The sequence below is a fragment of the Palaemon carinicauda genome, chromosome 14, assembly GCF_036898095.1.
Source record: "Palaemon carinicauda isolate YSFRI2023 chromosome 14, ASM3689809v2, whole genome shotgun sequence".
NCBI lineage: Eukaryota > Metazoa > Arthropoda > Malacostraca > Decapoda > Palaemonidae > Palaemon > Palaemon carinicauda.
The window spans coordinates 121,954,558-121,976,174 of NC_090738.1; the positions used below are offsets into that span (position 1 = coordinate 121,954,558).

Consider the following 21,617-nt stretch of genomic DNA (forward strand, 5'->3'; position numbering starts at 1 on the left):
AATGTTATAAATTTGCCAATGTTCATGAGTTGCCTGTCCTGCAAGTCTGGCTTGAATTTCTTGACGAAATCCATTGTGACTAACGTTGATGTAGAGTTGAGGATGGAGTCGACTTGTGACATCAGAGCTGCGAGAAACCCGGAGAGCACAATACCAAGTGCCCCAGTCGGTAAAAGGTTTAACAACAAAATAGGGTACACAAAATCAGCTTTTGGCAAATCAGGGTAGATAACCTTAGCCATTGTACCTGGTAGAACCATTATGAAGAGTACAGGTAGCTTCAGAAGTCCGGCAAGTAGGCATCCTATCCTCCCATGGCTGACATCCTTAGAGCTAAGGACTCTCTGGGCAATAGTCTGGTTGAAACACCAATAAAACAAGCCAAGCAATGGAAGACCTGTTATTAACCCTGTCCATGGGACACCTGGGTCGTCGACAGGCCTCACTAGGCTTAAAAAATCTGGTGGTACCTCTTCTTTGACTGCATGCCAACCTCCAGCTTCTACCAAGGCATATGCTGATATCATCAAAGAGCCGAAAAGTAAGATTATGGCTTGCAATGCGTCTGTGTAAATCACTGCTTTCAGCCCACCAGTGATCGTATATACCCCGGCTATGACTGCAAGTATGGCTATTGTGTGCCACAATTCCAACTTGGGAAAAATCATTTTCAAGACCAGTGCTCCAGCATATAGGCTACCAGCTACCCCACCAAAAATATTGAGGAATATAGTCAACAGGGAGAAGTAGTACCTTGTTCCAACGTTGTACCGCTTTTCCAGAAATTCAGGCATTGTGAAGAGCTCCATTTCCAGCATATTCGGAATACACATCACCGCTATGAAGATGAGCACGATGGTTGCGAACCATTCATAATTGTACACAGAAATTCCAGTGCTATAAGCATCCCCTGCGAGGCCAACCAAAGACGAACTGGAGACATTGGAGGCAAATAGAGATAAGCCCACAAAAGGCCATTTTGTTGACCGACTGGCTAAGAAGTAGTCAGCTGCTGTTTCGTGTTTCGTACTGAGGTAAAAGCCTAAGGCCATAGACATTACTAGATATAAGATTACGATGACTATGTCTATTATTTGTAAACGGATAGCATCATCAGAGCAATCAGACTGGTTCCTACTTTGAGAGGAGAAATTGCAATATATCTGTGTGAAATTGTATTCTGTGGCCATTGTGAACTCTTCTCGGAAAGTCAGTCAGTATCACATAACCAGAGTACTCAGGATGTACGCATGCACATAATTATCTAATCTTTTAAAGTGAATTCATGATATTTTCGCTACTGGTATTCAAAAGTTGAGAAACTAGATTTAATAATCACTTGCAACAATGTTCCCTCTCACTCTCTTTTCTTAGCTTATCACGCACTTTTTAACCTCTTTTTCATTTGGGTTGAATAATTCTACAGTTATTGCAACATTTTTGGAGATATTTTTTTCAAACATGATAATCACATATCGATGCAGGTAAAGTTTTGGTTTGAGATGGCTTCGAATCTTGTTCCGTCATTTGGAATCTGAAATGAAATGTAAAATAGGTATGATTATACAGCACGTTTCTTGAGGCTAATGTCAATTAGATGAAAAATTAGCATCTTAACGAGCTTGAACTGCTGTCCATTCAGCTCACCTTTGGCTTAAATGAGACCATTTCTTAATGAAATGTATTTTTTAAACTTAATTTGTTAAAAAATGGACGTTAATTATTACTTCATTTTACTTTGATTAGTAGTTTGAAAAGGTAAAGAATATGAATGTGTTATTAAGTTGATTCTTACAAAGGTAATTTATACCTACATACCCACCATGGTGTCCTTTGATCTATTGCATATAGTTCTTACTTGGAATAGACTACAACATTTCTTATATACTCTTGTACTTGAAGGGATCCAGTTAAAAGATATGATAAAAAATAAATAAAATATGGAAAGTATGTTGTCTTCATTATGCATGAGTATGAGGTTTAACGCAAATAAAAAAAAATGTGTCAACTCTCATGATTATGTTGATTAGAAAATAGAGCAGGAACACTCTCCCTGAAAAGACTTCTGGATACTTTATATGTATATATATATATATATATATATATATATATATATATATGTATATATATATATATATATATATTGTATATATGCGTATATGTATACATATATATGAATATATATATATAGATATATATATAATATATATATATATATATATATATATATATATATATGTATATATATATATACATATATATACGTATATATATATATATATATATATATATATATATATATACATATATATATATATATATATATATATACACACAAATATATATATGCACACGCACATATGTATATATATATATATATATATATATATATATATATATATATATATATATATATATATATATATATATATATATATAATGTTTTCACAAATTCAATCTGACATTTATCATTTTGTTAACATCAAGTAAAGAGTTAGTTAGTTCACCAGTCATGAACCTTGTGAAATATATTGAGCGGAAACTCATTTTTTCATTGTTATTGTATCTACGTTTTTACAGCAGTATTGATAGACATGAACGTTGTCATTTAAACAACAATAACAACAGCTGTTATCTATATTACAGTTGTTTGCTATTACTTTGATCATTGTTTATATTACAAAACTGGAGACCAACGATGCGAAGCGCTAGTAACTGCTACTAGCCCATAAAAAAAATTACTAGCAGAAATATTACGCAGATGTTTTGTATTTTCCATAATTACCATAACAAAGGCACATTCTCAAGACAGCTTCCGGTTGCCAGTAAGGTAAATAGAGGCGTATTCTCGTATCCCAGGGAAAGAATTATTTCTGATGGTACTTGAGGAAGTACGTAATCCATGCTCATAGAGAGAGAGAGAGAGAGAGAGAGAGAGAGAGAGAGAGAGAGAGAGAGAGAGAGAGAGAGAGAGAGAGAGAGAGAGAAGTCAACAGATGTTTTGACCTCGCCGACTGACAGTTCTTACTCTTCAATATTCGTAAATTTTGTAATTTTCTAATAACTTCATTCCTTTAACCAAATTCGAAGAGACTCTTGAAAGTCAAATGTTGTTCAAAAATAAACCATTTTCAATGAAATGTTCGTAATTTTGCTCTAGAGATAATTAAACGCATGAATATATTATCTAATCGTCATATTCACTCGTAACATGCATTTGTAATGATTGACAGGGCGCCTGGACTTCTCAATTATTCACACATTTTGAATTTGCTTTATGATAAAGGTTTTAGAATTTAAAGGGGATTTACTTTTTGAAATTATGTCATCCCTGATGGAATTCTTCAAGTGTATGCGCATCCTCAAACACCACCTGACTGATAAATTATGAGATATCCTACGCAGTACAATGTACAGTGATATTTCCTTACCTATTCTAATGTGATGATCCTATTCTTGATCTTACTGGTGTACTTGTTACGTGTTCGGAAGTGCAGTACTCTACGTTTCTTTACAAGTTGCGTATCTCCTAAGACACGAACTACGACCTTCCAAGAGTGTTTTGCAGTCGCCCAGCAAGTACTGGAACGTCTGGAATGTATAGTCTGGAAGCGAGCTTCTCTGTTGCCGACTCGTAAACGAAGAAATTCGTTCAAAAGCGGAAGAATCGTACAGCGGAAAACGGGTTTAAGTAACTGAAATCAAGTTACTTCTTTTCTTGTCTTTGTCATCATGGGTAAACATACGTTTGTTTTGTTATATGATTCAATCGGATTCGTTTTGGTAACTGAAGGGGTTTCGGGGGTTCGGAGGAGGAGGGGGGCAAGCAACTTCCTCACTATGCTTGGCTCTTCTTAACTAGAAGCACAAGGACTAATGTTCGGTTTCCGGACGTTTCTTTATTGCACGCATACAAAGCCGATTGAGTTGACAAGCTTTCATTATTGTTATTATTATCGGTTGGGGAATATTGCAAAGACAGCTACGTATCAATTTCGAGAAAATATTTCTTATATTTCTTGCATTCTGTGCATGGCTGTCATTAATCAGAAGACACACGTACTAACCTGATTAATTGTTGATTCATATATCTCTTTTAATTATGCCGTAAACACAGGGTGGTACCTTGATAAATAATTAAGAGAAATGACATAGCAAAAATTTTACACGTATAGAGAACAAAATTAGGAAATAGTTTTTTTTTTTTCCTTTTTGTCAGGGTCTCTGAAGGACAAATGCTAGTTGCCAGTTATTGTTTTTACTCTATTTATTTCAAATGAATACTCCTATTTGCATACAAAAATTTTTTTTTTTATTGATGTTTAAAACAATATTGCGAGTTTTGAATAATGCCATATCTTAAAATCTTATCATTTTGGTTGAATATACATCATACGCTCATTATTATCACTATAAGCTACAATCCTAGTTGGAAAAGCCCGCTGCTATAAGCCCCGGGGCTCCAACAGGTAAAAAAAGCCCGGTGAGGAAAGGAAATAAGGAAATAAACAAACTTCAAGAGAAGTAATGAATAATTGAAGTAAAATAATTCAAGAACAGTAGCAACATTAAAATAGATCTTTCATATATAAACTATGAAAAGAATCTTAGTCAGTCTGTTCAACAAAAAAAGAAAAATATAATAATTGATACAAGTTTGAACTTTTGAAGTTCCACATAGTGAGATTTGCTTTATAACTGTGTATGAAGGTTATAAAGCTGAATACAGTTTGGCAACGAATAATGCATTGGGGAAAAATGCTGAGCTCAAAGTATTGTATTATATTTAAGAAAAGAAAAACAGCATAGCTGACGAATTACAAAACACCTGTCGCGACGGGTAACAACTGTGGCAGTTTTCTTTTTATCAGATGATAGCAAGGAGTAGAATTACGAGTTATACATGTTGAATATACAACGACGAGATGAATAATAAATTAAGTTTTTTTTTTTTTTTTTTTTTACCAATGTAAACAACAGGTCAATGGCATAAATTCTGGGCAAAGTTGTGATTGGTGACGAAGTCTTTCTTTTCGTTTTCTAGAGAAACTAGAGCAATGTTATGTCCTTTACTAGACCACGATCGTAAAAAAAAAGAGAAATGGGGATAGAAAGGATAGATATCATTATTATTATTGTTATTATTATTATTATCATTATTATTATTATCATTATTACTATTATATATTATTATTACTTGCTAAGCTACAACCCTAGTTGTAAAAGCAGGATGCTATAAGCCCAAGGGCTCCAAAAGGGAAAATATCCCAGTGAGGATAGGAAACAAGGAAAAATGAAATATTTTAAGAACAGCAACAACACCTAAACAATATTTCCTATATAAACTATAAAAACGTCAACAAAAGAAGATGAAGAGAAATTAGATAAAATAGTGTGCCCTAGTGTACACTCAAGTAAGCGAACTCTAACCTAAGACAGTGAAGACCATGGTACATAGGCTATGGCACTACCCAAGACTAGAGAACAATGATTTGATTTTGGAATGTCCTTCTCCTAAACTAGGAACTGCTTACCATACCTAAAGAGTATCTTCTACCCTTACCAAGAGGAAAGTAGCCACCTAACAATTACGGTGGAGTAGTTAACCCCTTGGGTGAAGAAGAATTGTTAGGTAATCTCAGTGTTGTCAGGTGTATGAGGACAGAGGAGAATCTGTAAAGAATAGGCCAGTTATTCGGTGTATGTGTAGGCAAAGGAAAAGTGAACGGTAACCAGAGAGAAGGATCCAATGTAGCACTGTCTGGCTAGTCAAAGGACCCCATAACTCCCTAGTGGCAGTATCTCAATGGGTGGCTGGTGCCCTGGCCAACGTACTATCTAGAAATTACGAAAGAGGCGACGGTTGTAACTAAAGATGGGTTGAAATAACTATGTATTGAACCAACCAAAGAAACACCTGTTTTTGTTTTATCTTTGAATTAATCATGGCGGCTGTATTATCCTACCTTATCATATAACATTATTTTCTGTTGCTGTTACTATTATTTATTATGATAAAAAGATTCCGGTGGCTTATTATTATTATTATTATTATTATTATTATTATTAGCCAAGCTACAACCCTAGCTGGAAAAGCAAGATGATATAAGCCCAAGAGCTCCAATAGGGAAAAATAGCCAAGTGAGGAAAGGAAATAAGGAAAGAAATAGATGATGAGAACAAATTAACAATAAATCATTCTACGTCGGTATATTTTCTTTTTACCTAAAGAATTAATTTGCTTTATCTTTACATGAATAAATAATCAAGTTATTTACGAATAAGTTTAATTTGTTCTATGTCAATAAGCATCAGGTTACTTACATAAAGAGCTTGTTGTTTTTGCTTATAGAGATGTTAGTTAGTAATAGATATAGTTGACTTTGAATTATATCTAAAGAATTGTATTAGGTAAGTCTTGCATAGTTTTAATTACCTCAAATAATCATGTTGATAGACTGTAATTTTTATTTTTATTCAATGTTCGTTAAAAAAGATCAGATGCTCCAAAAATAATCACGAAAAATGAAATTTCCTTTTATCTTTGCTGACAAAAATTCATTTGAGCAACGTTTAATTTTCCTCTTCATTTATATTGAACGAATTGGAACGTCTGTATTTAAAAAAACTTCTTTTGTTTTGCTTTATATTAAGAGCATTCTGTTCAAAATTTATCGTTTTCTCCATTATTTTCTTTCTTTCTTATCTAGAAAGCTTAATTTAGTTGATCTTTCGAAATTGGTTCGTGTCTAATCTAGTAGACGAATCTATGTATTAAAATAGTGCACCTGATGTAACATTCTGTCTGAAGTGTTGAAGACTGGTGTTTGATTTGATAAGTTTTGGAGAGTTTCTTTTAGATATTTAACACTCCAGATGCATTAATATGTATACTCAAACAACAACAACAACAACAACAACAAATGTTGCCGTTTCAAGTCAACTGCGGGACAAAGGCCTCAGACCTGTCATTTTTCATGTTTGGGGCTTGACCAGTTTTCATGACCCTGCTGGCCGACTGCAGATTGGTGATGGTGAGAGTCTTTTGGCTGATCGCTCACAGCAAACCAACCTAATATGGGTACACGTACACACACACACACACACACACACATATATATATATATATATATATATATGTGTGTGTGTGTGTGTGTGTGTGTGTGTGTATGAGGGATTGTAGGGGAAAATGTAACAATGCAAGAGCATTAGTTTGGAAAATTAAAAGCTATTTAATTCGTGAATAAGTGACTTTAAAGATGCTACTCACATTCATTCCATGAAGTCTCATCAATAACGCTGCAGCCCTCAACTCCCTACAGAATTTTTAACTTATTGTGCCTGCTCAGTCTTTCTCTTCATTCTGTTATATGTGAATGAAGAGAGAGAGAGAGAGAGAGAGAGAGAGAGAGACGCGGACACTTCTCGATTAAATAGGGAATAGTAAAACAAAGTAATGACCAATTAAAATGAAATAACTTATGAACAGTAACGACATTAAAATAGATCTTTCATATATTAACTGAAAAAAAAAAAAAAAAAAAAAAAAAAAAAAAAAAAAAAAAAAACATCCGCGACAAGTTTGAACTTTTGAAGTTCCACAGATTCAACTGTCTGATTACGAAGACCATGCCACATTTTGAGGATTAAATTAAGAAAATGGGCCAATTCAATTTCATTACAATTAGTTCTTGTGTGTGAGGCTACAAGCCTTAAGCCCCTCTCCACCCGCCCTAGGACCAGGGAGGGTCAGGTAATGGCTACAGATGACTTAGCCGGTAGACCTGTAGGCTCCCCCAAAACCCTCATCCTCAGCTCACAAGGATAGTTAGATGGCAGATAGTAACAGTTTATTACTCCCACTAGATACTACCGCCAGAGAGTTATGGGGTCCTTTGATTGGCCAAAGAGTACTACATTGGATCCTTCTCTCTGGTTACGGTTCACTTTCCCTTTGCCTACTCATACACTAAATAGTCTGGCCTATTCTTTACAGATTCTCCTCTGTTCTCATACATCTGACAACACTGAGATTACCAAACAATTCTTCTTTACCTAATAGGTTAACTACTGGACTGTAATTCGTCAGTGGCTACTTTCCTCTTGGTAAGGGTAGAGGAGACTCTTTAGCTATGGTAAGCAGCTCTTCTAGGAGAAGGACACTCCAAAATCAAACTATTGTTTTATAGTCTTGGGTAGTGCCATAGGCTCTGTACCATGGTCTTCCACTGTCTTGGGTTAGAGTTCTCTTACTTGAGGGTACACTCGGGCATACTATTCCATCTAATTTCTCTTCCTCTTGTTTTGTTAAATTATCTAAAGTTTATATATGAAATATTTATTTTAATGCTGTTACTGTTTTTAAAATACTTTATTTTTCCTTGTATCCTTTCCTCACTGGACTATTTTCCCTGTTGGGGCCCCTGGGCTTATAGCATCCTGCTTTTCCAATTAGGGTTGTAGCTTAGCAATTAATAATAATAATAACAATAATAATCCATTGCTGAACTATAAGAACTTATGGCAACGACGCGTAATAATAAAAATGAATGCTACATCTGTCAGAGAATAACTATTTTTCATTAAACGAGATAAACTGGGGTACTAATATATCAGCAACTCTATTGGCCTTCAGGTCTCGATCTTCTTTTTTTTTTTTTTTTTCTTTTAGTAGGAACGTCTGTTGTGGGAACACGTATTGCGAATTCTGCCTGGAGTGTTCTCTAGTTTTCTTTATAGATTTATACTATCTGTAGATTCTGGTTCTATTTAGCATCCATTCATCTCCCAGTGACTGTTTTCTTGTTTTGTTTTTTTCATAGGCATGTGTCTCAGCTTTTGCATCTGTTCAACTTTATTGGGTGAAAAACTTTCAAAACAATCTTATGAGAAATGGCACAATGCCCTAGCCAAACTGGTTTATAATAATAATAATAATAATAATAATATTCTTTAGAGAACGGCAATATACTTACAACCAAATATGGCGACTCTCAGGCCGAAGCTGCGTGTTGGCATTATAACTTTGAATCCAGCAAATTTGCAGTATAGCCAGTCATTCTACTGTATAACCTTTCATTAAAGAATACTTGGAAAAACACGCATGGAATTAATCGTATTATACTCCTGCATCGTTTCATTAACACCCCCCCCCCCTCTCTCTCTCTCTCTCTCTCTCTCTCTCTCTCTCTCTCTCTCTCTCTCTCTCTCTCTCTCTCTCTCTCATTAAAATGTTCGTGAGAGCTTTCATCATTTATAACCACTTGAACATCTGAACTGTTCCAAACCTTGCAGCTTTTCAAAGATACAGAATTACAAAATATATAACTCTGAACTTCGCCAGCTTCTAGTACTCTTCCTACAATTGCTGCTGCAATGATGATAATGCTATTGAGTATTTTCATTGTTCTTGTTATTTCTATGCAATTATCATCATTATTGCATTTAAATGGATAAAAATTGATTTCTCATTCCATCATATACAAAAGAAGATTGATGATTGTCTTGAGAGAGAGAGAGAGAGAGAGAGAGAGAGAGAGAGAGAGAGAGAGAGAGAGAGAGGAATGTCGTGCAAACCTTCCTAAAAGCAAATTTCAGATAAACCTCTCTTGCTTTATATGCTTATGCAAACTCGTTTGAGATGGAGGTCAAATGTTTACACGAGAGAGAGAGAGAGAGAGAGAGAGAGAGAGAGAGAGAGAGAGAGAGAGAGAGAGAGAGAGAGAGAGAGAGAGAGAACTTAATGTGTTCGATTTATTCGATCATGCAAAGCAAACACATATTTCCTCTAAGTAAATGTTCCCATAAGTGGAAGCTTTTAAGTCATTCGATGAAATATACCGCCGTATTGAAAATATATAATGAACAACGGATTCTTAAACTGTTTATAGACATTCAATAGAATTAGGAAATAAGTTTCCGGTGAAAGAGAAGGTTGCTGACTTCTTGACATATTATGCCGAATTTATATACTTTTTCAATCATCTGAGGAAATCTCTTAGCCTAATAATTTGATAAATAAAGTGGTGGTGATTAAGAAATTATTTTGTTGCGTGAAATACACCAGAAAGTTTATATTAGGCTGAAAGAATGTAAGGAGTAGAATAAAAGATTTGTCGAACACTGGTCATTCTTTACTAAGTTATATTTTTCTTCCAGAGATTAACAATATATTAAGTTTGAATTAAAAAAAAAGGCATCTTCGCATTAGGTACATTTTGATTTCATGCTGAAAAATTCTTGAAACATCTCTTAATATGGCACAAATGTGTTTTTTTTTCCGTTTTTCACCAAAATATACCTACCACGATTAGAGTTGCTATTATCAGTAATATACAGTAAAGCCAGTAATTCTTCCAGAGTGGCAATTCTTTAAACGATTTGAACTCTTCAACAAGTTGTTCTTTGGACCATACAACTTTAAGATTTTCTTCTGTTAAGGGTTTTGCAACGATCAAACTTACTGCAACCAATGAAAGAAAGGATAATACAAACAAAATGCTTGCCGTATGTAGAAAATGCAGCTTGAACAGTTCCATAACCTCAATGATTACAAAGAATGCAACTCCCCATATATTGCCGAGAACGAGGGAGGTAATTGCTCCATAGATATTTGCCCCTTTCCAGAAGAATCCACCCATATACACTGCAACAATGGGAGGTATCATGTACGATAAAACCTTTTGTGAATATTTGTAGAGTGAAGTAAAACTCTGGAGTGTCGGAGCCCAGCAAACGGAGATGACCATGAAGACAAAAGTCAGTACCCTACCTATGTTCATGAGCTGTTTGTCTTTCAAGTCTGGTTTGAGTTTCCTAATAAAGTCCATCGTAACTAATGTTGAGGTGGAATTGAGAATCGAGTCAACCTGCGACATTAGAGCAGCTATGAACCCCGATAGAACAATTCCCCGGACACCTGTCGGTAAGAGTTTGAACAACATCATTGGATACACAAGATCACCCTTTGGTAAGTTCGGGTAAATAACTTTAGCCATCGTACCTGGCAACACCATTATAAACAGCACAGGTATCCTGAGGACCCCTGCTAATAAACAACCTAATCTTCCTTGATTGGCATCCTTAGAGCTAAGAATTCTTTGGGCAATCGTCTGGTGGCAGCACCAATAATAGAGTCCAAGCATTGGAAGACCTGTTATGAGACCCGTCCAAGGCACACCGGGGTCATCCACTGGTCTGATCAGACTGAAAAACTCGGCTGGTACTGACGACTTTACATTATTCCACCCGCCAGCTTCAATCAGGGCGTAAATTGAAATCATCACAGAGCCGAGAAGCAGAACCACAGACTGAAAAGCATCGGTGTAAATAACAGCCTTTAACCCTCCACTAACTGTATAAATACCTGATATCACTGCAAGTATGGCTATTGATTGCCAAATCTCCAGCTGTGGGAAAATCATAATCATGACCAAAGATCCAGCATACAAACCACTAGCAATGCTACCAATAATGCTGATTAGCACAGTTAAACTGGACAAGTAATACCGTGTTGCAGCATTGTACCGGCGTTCCAGATACTCAGGCATTGTGTATAGCTCTAGTTGAAGGATGGTGGGAATGAAGAAAATGGCAACGAAGATCAGAGAAACTGATGCCATCCAGACGTAATTAAAAACAGAGATTCCAGTTGTATAGGCATCGCCTGCAAGACCAACTAAGGATGAACTAGAAATATCAGAGGCAAACAGCGACAGACCGACGAAAGGCCACGATGTAGATCGACCTGCAAGAAAATAATCAGCTGCTGTTTCATGTTTTCTACTCAAGTAAAGACCCAGACAGACAGATAGAATCAGATAAGATACAACGATTGCACCATCTACTATGTGCAAGCCTGCAGCAAAAGTTTCTTCTGAGAAATTGCTTCCATTACCAAATTGATGAGATCTGTTTTCAACACCACTGGTAGAGTTACTATCAGTGTCCATTTCGGAATATTCAGAGTAAGAAATTCTAATGTACCTTATAACTCTTTTGCTCCAATACAAGTCAAGTTGTCACAGGCGAAGGCTTAGGTTAGGAGTATTGTCACAAGTCAAGCTGTCATAGGATAAAGCCCAAGTTAGAATCAACGACCAAAGTTAAACTGCCATAGGATAAAGCCGTTATACAAGCGAAGGCTTAGGTTAGGAGTATTGTCACAAGTCAAGCTGTCATAGGATAAAGCTCAAGTTAGAATCATTAACCAAAGTTATACTGCCACAGGATAAAGCCGTTCTATGGAAGTCCTTAATCATTTGCAATGATTGGGATGATTGGAAATGAACTGATAAAGTCAGAAATCCATCTCAATGAGCTCTTAGGCTACGCAATACTAATGCAGAATATACAGTGAAGGACATCATGTGTGTTGTATCACTTCAGTAGCATAGTGTCCTGTTCTTTCATAACCAATAGGGAGTAGAAATATGAATAGTTTATGTACTCTGAAATAAACCATCAGGTATGTCTTTCAGTTCAGTCACTTGAATAAATTTCCCATATTTTGGTACTATTCCATGCTGTTACCACTTGACTGAGGGATTCTTAAGAAATTTCTTCAGAACAAATTTCATTTGTAGAAGGAAACCTGTTGGGGAAAAAAAGAGAAGATTTTTTAGAATTGAATAAGAAACAGAGATAAAATAAATGTCACATTTTATGTTAGAAAATTTTTGAAAAAAGAAGAGAGGTGAGTTTCAAGGAATATCTATGAAAGGAAGAATTATCATTCAAGATGTTGAAGTGGCATGATTTACACCTGAAATTACAGTATAGTAAAAAGAAATTGCAGATACTATTGGTATTGTTTCAAAGTGTTTATAAGAGTAGAAAGTTGAGAGCATATGTGATTAAGAGTAAGGACACGAGAGCAAATGGATAATAGAAAGATAAAGGAGGAAAGTAAGAGGGAATTGTAGAACCAAATGAGGAATCTGAATGCCAATAAACGAGAAATAATATTGGACCTGATTAAATATATTGCTTGTTTTGTATATCTGATGTAGAGAAAGAAATGTTACCGAAGGTGAAAGGATAAATCAGGTTTTTTTTTTTTCAGGATTTTCGATCATATGGAAAGAATGAAGGATGTGAAAGTTACTGAAAAATGTACATTTCTAAAAGTAACTATGAGAAACGAGAGAGACATATAAAAAGAAGGAAATATGTTGTAGAGGAGGTTGTGAAAATGGGGTTTTAATGATAAAGAAGACGGAAAGTATGTGGAAGAGAAAGAGATAAATAGTGAAGTGTGAGTGGATGTGTGTGCGTGTGTGTGTGTGTATGTGTGTGTGTGTGTGTGTGTAGAGGGACTTTGAGCACTGCCGATGAGTAATACAGGCAAGTAATTGGAACAAGAATTTTCAAGATAATTGTGTTATAAATTTGTCTGATAAACCTGTATAAAGTGAAGTAAAAAAGGCTTTGGGGTATGGTTTATCATTCGCAATAAATTAAAAACCTAATAGTGTAGATATTGCCTCTGCCTTTGTAAAATTGGAAATATATATATATATATATATATATATATATATATATATATATATATATATATATATATATATATATATATATAATGTGTGACTATCACCGCAAGCAATTTGAGACGAAGAAGCTTTTCCTATAACCTTTAACATAACTGTGGGTTTTATGTTAGGTAACTACAATGAAGTTTGAACTTATTTCACCTGCTATAGGATATTGTCACACGCTTACCTCCAAACTGATGACATATACGAAAACATGCCACAATTATCATCTTTGCTTTCCTGCTTACACGACCCCAGAGTCGAATGATTAAAAGTTGATTTCAATATTTGTCTTACCTTCTCAATTTGGATAGAGTTTAAAGGTTGCTTATGAATGGCAGCAGTAAGGGGCAGTGACATTGCCCTAGCAATCAGGACAATGCCGTAGAGACTGACCATATATCATATGATCAGCCCCCCAGCCTCCTCTCCACCCAAGCTAGGATCAGGGAGGGCCAGGCAGTGGCTGCTGATGACTCAGCAGATAGACCTATAGGCTCCCCCCCCCAAACCTTAGCTCACAAAGATGGTAAGGTAACAGACACTAATGGAACTAACGAGTCTGAGCGGGACTCGAACCCCCGACCGGCAAACAACAGGCAAGACGTTACCAATCAGGCCACAGCCTGTTACTTCTAAGGATAAACTACTTACTAGATTGGACATAGAAAGCCGACTATCTCTTTCTACAGCTTTCACCTTCGGTATGGAGGACCTAGAGTTTTTAGGTAGTTGTTACAGTAGTGGAGGAAATAGATATAAAAATGTACTCACTTCTATATACTGTATACAGTATATATATATATATATATATATATATATATATATATATATATATATATATATATATATACTGTATACTGTGTATAGGAGTGAGTACACTGTATACAGTATATATATATATATATATATATATATATATATATATATATATATATATGTACATACATATGTATAAATATATATATATATATATATATATATATATATATATATATATATATATATACTGTATATATACATATACATATATATATGTACATGTATATATCTATATACATACAGTACATACATACATATATATATATATATATATATATATATATGTATATATATATATATATATATATATATATATATATATATATATCATACTGTATATACATGCATATGTATATATTTGTTTACGGTAAATATAATCAAACCAAGGAATATATGAACGTGTAAAGAATTGTGCGCATATATCATTATGAAAGAAACGGGGCCCATACCAATAACAGTGCTCAAGTAGTTCCCTCATACACTAATTAAGTTTAAATTTGAAAAATCCCACTTGACAACACCTACGTTATTAATTATTTTCTATGTAATTGAAAGCAATCCAAATTCCCTCTATGAAAATAAATAAGGATTATTTTGAGAAGTCTTTTGTTTTGAAAAAAAAAAATTTTGTTTTGTAAATGTAGTCAAATCAAAATGTTATTGAACTAATTGCGTTTATTTGAAGATAAATTTTGCTATATTATATTATAAATATTTTGATATCTCGATGATTGAATCCATAAAGGCTGATTTTTTTTAAACATTTCCTAATGAGATAATAGCAGGAAATCCACTTCATCCTTCGAAATAATAGACCTTCGAGAATAATTTCTTAAATGTATTTCCTGTGACATCTGATATTTGGAATTGAAGATACATAAACTCAAATTTTACGGTTAGGTTGAATTTAATAATAAGTAATCTTGTTTATTCTCTATTAAAAACAATATACTACGAAGCCTTCGCTGAGCATACCTCCTCCAAAGGCAGAAAATGTAAGCAGCTCTTCTAGGAGGACACTCCAAAATCAAACTATTGTTCTCTAGTCTTGGGTAGTGCCATAACCTCTGTACCTTGGTCTTCCACTATCTTGGGTTAGAGTTCTCTTGCTTGATGGTACACTCGGGTACTCTATTCTATCTAATTTCGCTTGATCTTCTTTTGCTGACGTTTTTATAGTTTATATGAGATATTTATTTTAATGTTACTGTTCTTAAAATATTTTATTTTACCTTGTTTCCTTTCCTCACTGGACTATTTTCCCTGTTGGAGCCCCTGGGCTTATAGCATTCTGCTTTTCCAACTAGGGTTGTAGCTTAGCAATTAATAATAATAATAATAATGATAATAATAATAATAATAATAATAATAATAATAATAATAACTAGTCAGTTTTACGTATTTGTATGAAATTTCACAAGGCTTTGATGGTTTACAATAGTGGAATTTATTATCAAAGATTTCCTTCAGAGATTTTTCAATTCTGTTTTTAGTGAGTCTAGGAGATGCTCTTCTCTATGATTTTTTTTTTTGCATGAAAATTGATGGGCCCTTTTTTAATTGAGAACACTAATCGATGTTTTATAAACACATCTTATATATTACCTGAAAGTATATATATATACAGTACATATATATATATATATATATATATATATATATATATATATATATATATACACACATATATATATATATATGTGTGTATATATATATATATATATATATATATATATATATATATATATATATATATATGTACACACACACAAATATATATATATATATATATATATATATATATATATATATATATATAAATCTATATACGTTTGTGCATGGATGCATGCATATATATTTAGGTCTATGTATTAATATTTTGGATATGACTGAACTCTAATGGTTGTAAAAAGTCTTTCGTCCGGCCAATTTTCCTTCTGTTTTAAGCTCTATCTGCAAGTGGGTTCCAATAACTTTCACTTTCTCCTGATCTTTCAATCTAGGCAAGACAGAATTTCTTCGTTTGGTGGTATTTAAGCCCAGTATGATTTCTGTTTCTTGTGTTTCAAAATGAATACTTATGGCATCTATGAAATGCTTATTCATTAAGGGAAAAATTACCAATAATGATTTATTGAGATCAAAGTTTTATTTTTGCATGATATGTATATTGCTATTTTGTGATACAAACCGAAATTACTTTTTTCTCTTCTACCTTTGAGATTATCATTATCCTTGACATCTACCAAAAGTGTAGGTCATTTCAAGAAAGAAAGATAAAGGAAGAAGTGGTGAATAATAATAATAATAATAGAAAAAAAAATGCGAGAAAGTATCCTTACTTGTAATGTCCAGCGATGTCCGTTCTATGCTTTTCTAATTTGAATAATTTTCGTACAATTGTATCCAATTGTTTGACAGTCTCTTTTTAAAAGAATTCTCCTCTTCACCTCGCCTCGCAACCTACTGAAATCCTGTTTGGATGCAGGAGGGAGTCCAACGTGCAAAATAATCATACAATCCTGTTTGGAAAGTGAAAGGAGTTTCTGCCACATCATGGATTTCCGTGAGACCTATTTGTTTTTATTATTATTCCATTTCCCCTTTCTAACTACTCTCAATTAAAATAATCACACCGATAGATGCGTTTTTTAAGACTTGACTCCTGTTCCAGTTGTAAACAATGTGGCACCACTGCCAAACGAAGGGTACTGGAAAGGAAGTATGATGCAGCGCCCTCTTGTCACATTTATATCTTAAAACACATATAGCTTCTTTAATCACACAGTTAATAAGAATAAATAGTCCTCCAAAAACTAGGTATTTGTATTCTGAAACGTGTGCGAAGCCCATTCATAACTGTGAAGAGTAACAGATCGCTTCATATACATATTTGGACATCCAGTTCCGACTATTCCTTAACTTTCATTGGTTGGTTTGTCCATTTGCTCTATAGTTAAGAATTAGAACTTAGTTAATACATACCGTTTAAAGAGAAAATAAAAATAACTGTATATCACCAAAGGAACCAGTTAAGATATTTTCCACATTCGGAAGTCCAATCTTGCAGCAAATGTTTTTATGTTGAATTGGTTAACATAAGTTTCTCTTCATAGTTTATGTATGGCACATCTATTTCAACGTTATTACTCATCTTAAAATAGTTTATATCTTTTATTCATTACATCTCATATGTAGTATCTATTTCCTTATCTCCTTTCCTCACTGGGCTATTTGGCCTTTTGGAGACCTTGGGTTTGTAGCATCCTGCTTTTCCAAGCAGGGATGCAGCTTAGCTAATAATAATAATAATAATGATAATAATAATAATAATAATAATAATAATAATAATAATAATAATAATAATAATAATAATAAATGTCATTTTGATGTTGAGGTGTATAATATGGTTCTATGATAGACCGTATTACCTACCAGAGACTTTTCTTTTAGCAATGTTTAAGGCTTAAACTTTAAGTATTATCTTCTTACTTCAATGTAATTGTTCAGTGGCAACTTTTCTCTTTGTAAGGGTAAAAGAGACTCTCTAGCTAAGGTAAGCTGCTCTTCTAGGAGAGGGACACTACAAAATCAAACCCTTGTTCTCTAATCTTGGGTAGTGCCATAGCCTCTGTACCATGGTCTTCCACTGTCTTTTCGGTTAGAGTTCTCTTACTTAAGGGTACACTTGGGCCTACTATTCTATCTTATTTCTCTTCCTCTTGGTTTGTTAATGTTTTCATAGTTTATATAGGAGATATTTATTCTAATCTCGTTGCTCTTCCTAAAATATTTCATTTTTCTTTGTTTCCTTTCCTCACTGAGCCATTTTCCCTATTGGGGCCCCTGGGCTTGTAGCATCCCGCTTTTCCAACTAGGGTTGTAGCTTAGCAATTAATAATAATAATAATAATAATAATAATAATAATAATAATAATAATAATAATAATATGCTATAACTCAAAGACTAATTATTAGGTCGGCCCCAAAGTGGTTATTGTTTAATCCGGCACTTATCAGATGGACCCAGACTGTAATTTATTTCTGTGAAGCTTTTGATTAGAAGCATTCAGTCATCGTCAACCTCGCTGATTACGAAAACTTCCAATGATGAAACAATAATGTTCATAAAACTTAGCTGAAGTGATTTAAATGCCCAGCAGTCCATGAATACAGACTCTTATCAAATATTTTAAGACAAATAAAAATTACCTTGTCTTAAATTTGTTGCGACTATTATTATTATTATTATTATTATTATTATTATTATTATTATTATTATTATTATTATTATTAATATTGTTATAACTATTATTATTATTATTATTATTATTATTATTATTGTTATCATTAATATTATTATAACTATTATTATTATTATTATTATTATTATTATTATTATTATTATTAATATCATCATCATTATTATTATTATTATTATTATTAGCTAAGCTGCAACCCTGCTTGGAAAAGCAGGATGCTACAAACCCAAGGGCTCCAAAAGGCCAAATAGCCCAATGAGGAATGGTGATAAGGAAATAGATACTATATATGAGAAGTAATGAATTAAAGATATAAACTATTTTAAGATGAGTAATAACGTTGAAATAGATGTGCCATACATAAACTATGAAGAGAAACTTATGTTAACCAATTCAACATAAAAACATTTGCTGCAAGATTGGACTTCCGAATGTGGAACATATTATAATTGTTACATTTGTTACAGTTGTTACAATTGTTACATGTTACATAACTGGTACATTTGATAATATACAGATATTTTTAATTTCTCGTTAAACAGTATGTATTAGCTAAGTTCTAATTCCTAACTATAGAATGATATCATCTATTTAACATTGATTCTCAAACAGGATGGTATTGCAAAAGCTGCAATTTGGGGTCTACAGGGTGGTATTAAAAGCATTTGAGCAATATAAGGCTGACTTTTTTTTATCTTTTTACAAAATCTCAATGACAAAACATAATTGTATTTTCCCAACTCTTGGGTTAGAGTTCTCTTGCTTGAGGGTACACTCAGGCACACTATTCTATCTGATTTCTCTTCCTCTTGTTTCGTTAAAGTTGTTATAGTTTATATAGGATATATTTATTTCAATGTTGTTACTCTTTTTAAAATATTTTATTTTTCCTTGTTTCCTTTCCTCACTGGGCTATTTTCCCTGTTGGGGCCCCTGGGCTTATAGCATTCTCTTTTTCCGATTAGGGTTGTAGCTTAGCAAGTAATAATGATAATGATAATGATAATAATAATAATAACAATAATAGTAAAAATAATAATAATAGTAATAACAACAATAATAATGATAATGATAACAATAATAATAATAATAATAATAATAATAATAATAATAATAATAATAATAATACGTGTTATCATGCCCCGAGAGAACACCATACATAGAGGAAATTAAGTTGCACTAGGAATCATTTGGAAGAGTTATTAGCGAGACGAAATTGATGAAATGGGTGTGTTTCAGATCCAACTGATAAAGCGACAAAATTAAAGTTAGAAGTGAAATGTTGACACTGTAGGCCAGAGGATTTTAACGTCAATAGGTCACATGGATAAAATTCATAAATATAAGGAGCCTAGGCAAAAAATAAAAATAAAAACGTATTGAAGTGGACCAGCATTTATATTCAGGAGGCGCATGACTATGCGCAGAGTAGGAACAAGTGTTCAAACTGCAAAGCTGTGTGACGTCTGGTAAAATATATAATCACCGATCTTGGCAGAAATAATTTCGAGTTCTTATTCCTCTGCAGTACACCGTTGAAAGCGAGCGTGTGTAGCGAAGGTGTTGTGTGTCAACTCGGTTTCGATTTGGGGATTCGAGACTTTGGTTGGCTGATGACCTTCCGTAGATGGTCTAAACAGGATTAACAGGTAAGAACGGTAGATGAAGAAAAAGTTGGGACGAGATGAAAAAGCTTTCACGGTGGTTTAGCGGCAAGCAATTAAATGGTTTTCCTTAAAAGGTTTAAAGGTCACTCATGAACGGCAGAGGCAAGGGACAGTGACATTGCCCTAGCAATTAGGACAATGCCCTAGAGACTGACCATATATTATATGATCAGCGCCCAAACCTCCTTTCCACCCAAGCTAGGACCAGGGAGGGCCAGGCAGTGGCTGCTGATGACTCAGCAGATAGACCTATAGGCTCCCCCAAACACCCCAACCTTAGCTCACAAGGATGGTAAGGTTGCACACACTAAAGGCACTAACGAGTCTGAGCGGGACTCGAACCCCCGACTGGCAAACACCAGGCAGAGACGTTACCAATCAGGCCACAGCAACCCAGTAAAAAGAGGTTGTTGAAAAATCCCAAGAGCCTTCAAGTATTACATTCTAGAGATCACATGGACAAGCGTATAATTGCGTAAAACAGTCAAAATGAATAACTCTGAACTTATCCATTTACTCATATTAAGCAATTGAGGAATTAACCAGGTTAAGAAATGGTCGTTCGATTTCTGTAGAACTGGAGAATGTGACCAACACTGTTTGTATATAAAAATGTCTTTTTTTTTTTTTTTTTTTTTTTTTACTAAAGTTGCTTAGTAAAATAAAAGAAGGAAAAAAGAACGATGCTAATTATTATTATTATTATTATCATTATTATTATTATTATTATTATTATTATTATTAGCTGAGCTACTACCCTAGTTGGAAAAGCAGGATACCATAAGCCCAAGGGCTCCAAAAGGAAAATAGCCAAGTAAGGAATTGAAAGAAGGAAATAAATAAACTATAAGAGAAGGAATAAACAATTGAAATGAAATATTCTAAGAAAAATAACAACATTAAAATTGATCTTTCATATATAAACTATAAAAACTTGGGAAAAAATTAGAGGGAAAGAAATCTGATAGAATAGTGTACCTGAGTGAACCCTCAAGCAAGAAATTCTATCCCAAGACAATGGAAGACCATGGTACAGAGGCTACGGTACTACCCAGAGCTAGAGAACAATGGTTTAATTTTGGAGTGTCCTTCTCCTAGAAGAGCTGCTTACCATAGCTAAAGAGTCTCTTCTACCCTTACCAAGAGGAAAGTAGCCACTGAACCATAGCACCGTGCAGTAGTTAACCCCCTGAGTGAAGAATTGTTTGGTGATCTTAGTATTTCAGGTGTACGAGGGCAGGAAAATGTGCTAAGAATAAGCCAGACTACTCGGCGTATGTGCAGGCAAAGTAAAAATGAGCCGTAACCAGAGAAAGTGATCCAATGTAGTGCTG

The 21,617-nt window shown here is 34.0% G+C and overlaps 2 protein-coding genes across 2 annotated transcripts in view; both read right to left on the bottom strand.

Annotated features, from left to right (window-relative positions):
• Positions 1-3,781, bottom strand: part of LOC137653302 (sodium/glucose cotransporter 1-like) — a 4,717-nt gene extending 936 nt beyond the window's left edge. Inside the window, exons 1-2 of the mRNA XM_068386673.1 lie at positions 3,432-3,781; positions 1-1,534 (exon numbers count right to left, since the gene is read on the bottom strand). The exon at positions 1-1,534 is cut by the window's left edge and continues 936 nt beyond it. Coding sequence (XP_068242774.1) covers positions 1-1,190 — 1,190 coding nt within the window. The 5' untranslated portion in view covers positions 1,191-1,534; positions 3,432-3,781. The remainder of the gene's footprint in view (positions 1,535-3,431) is intronic.
• Positions 3,782-10,129: 6,348 nt separating this feature from the next.
• Positions 10,130-11,985, bottom strand: LOC137653303 (sodium/mannose cotransporter SLC5A10-like). Its single transcript, XM_068386674.1, has one exon. It carries the CDS (start codon positions 11,949-11,951, stop codon positions 10,287-10,289), a length of 1,665 nt encoding a protein of 554 aa, XP_068242775.1. The 5' UTR covers positions 11,952-11,985; the 3' UTR covers positions 10,130-10,286.
• Positions 11,986-21,617: the final 9,632 nt, after the last annotated feature.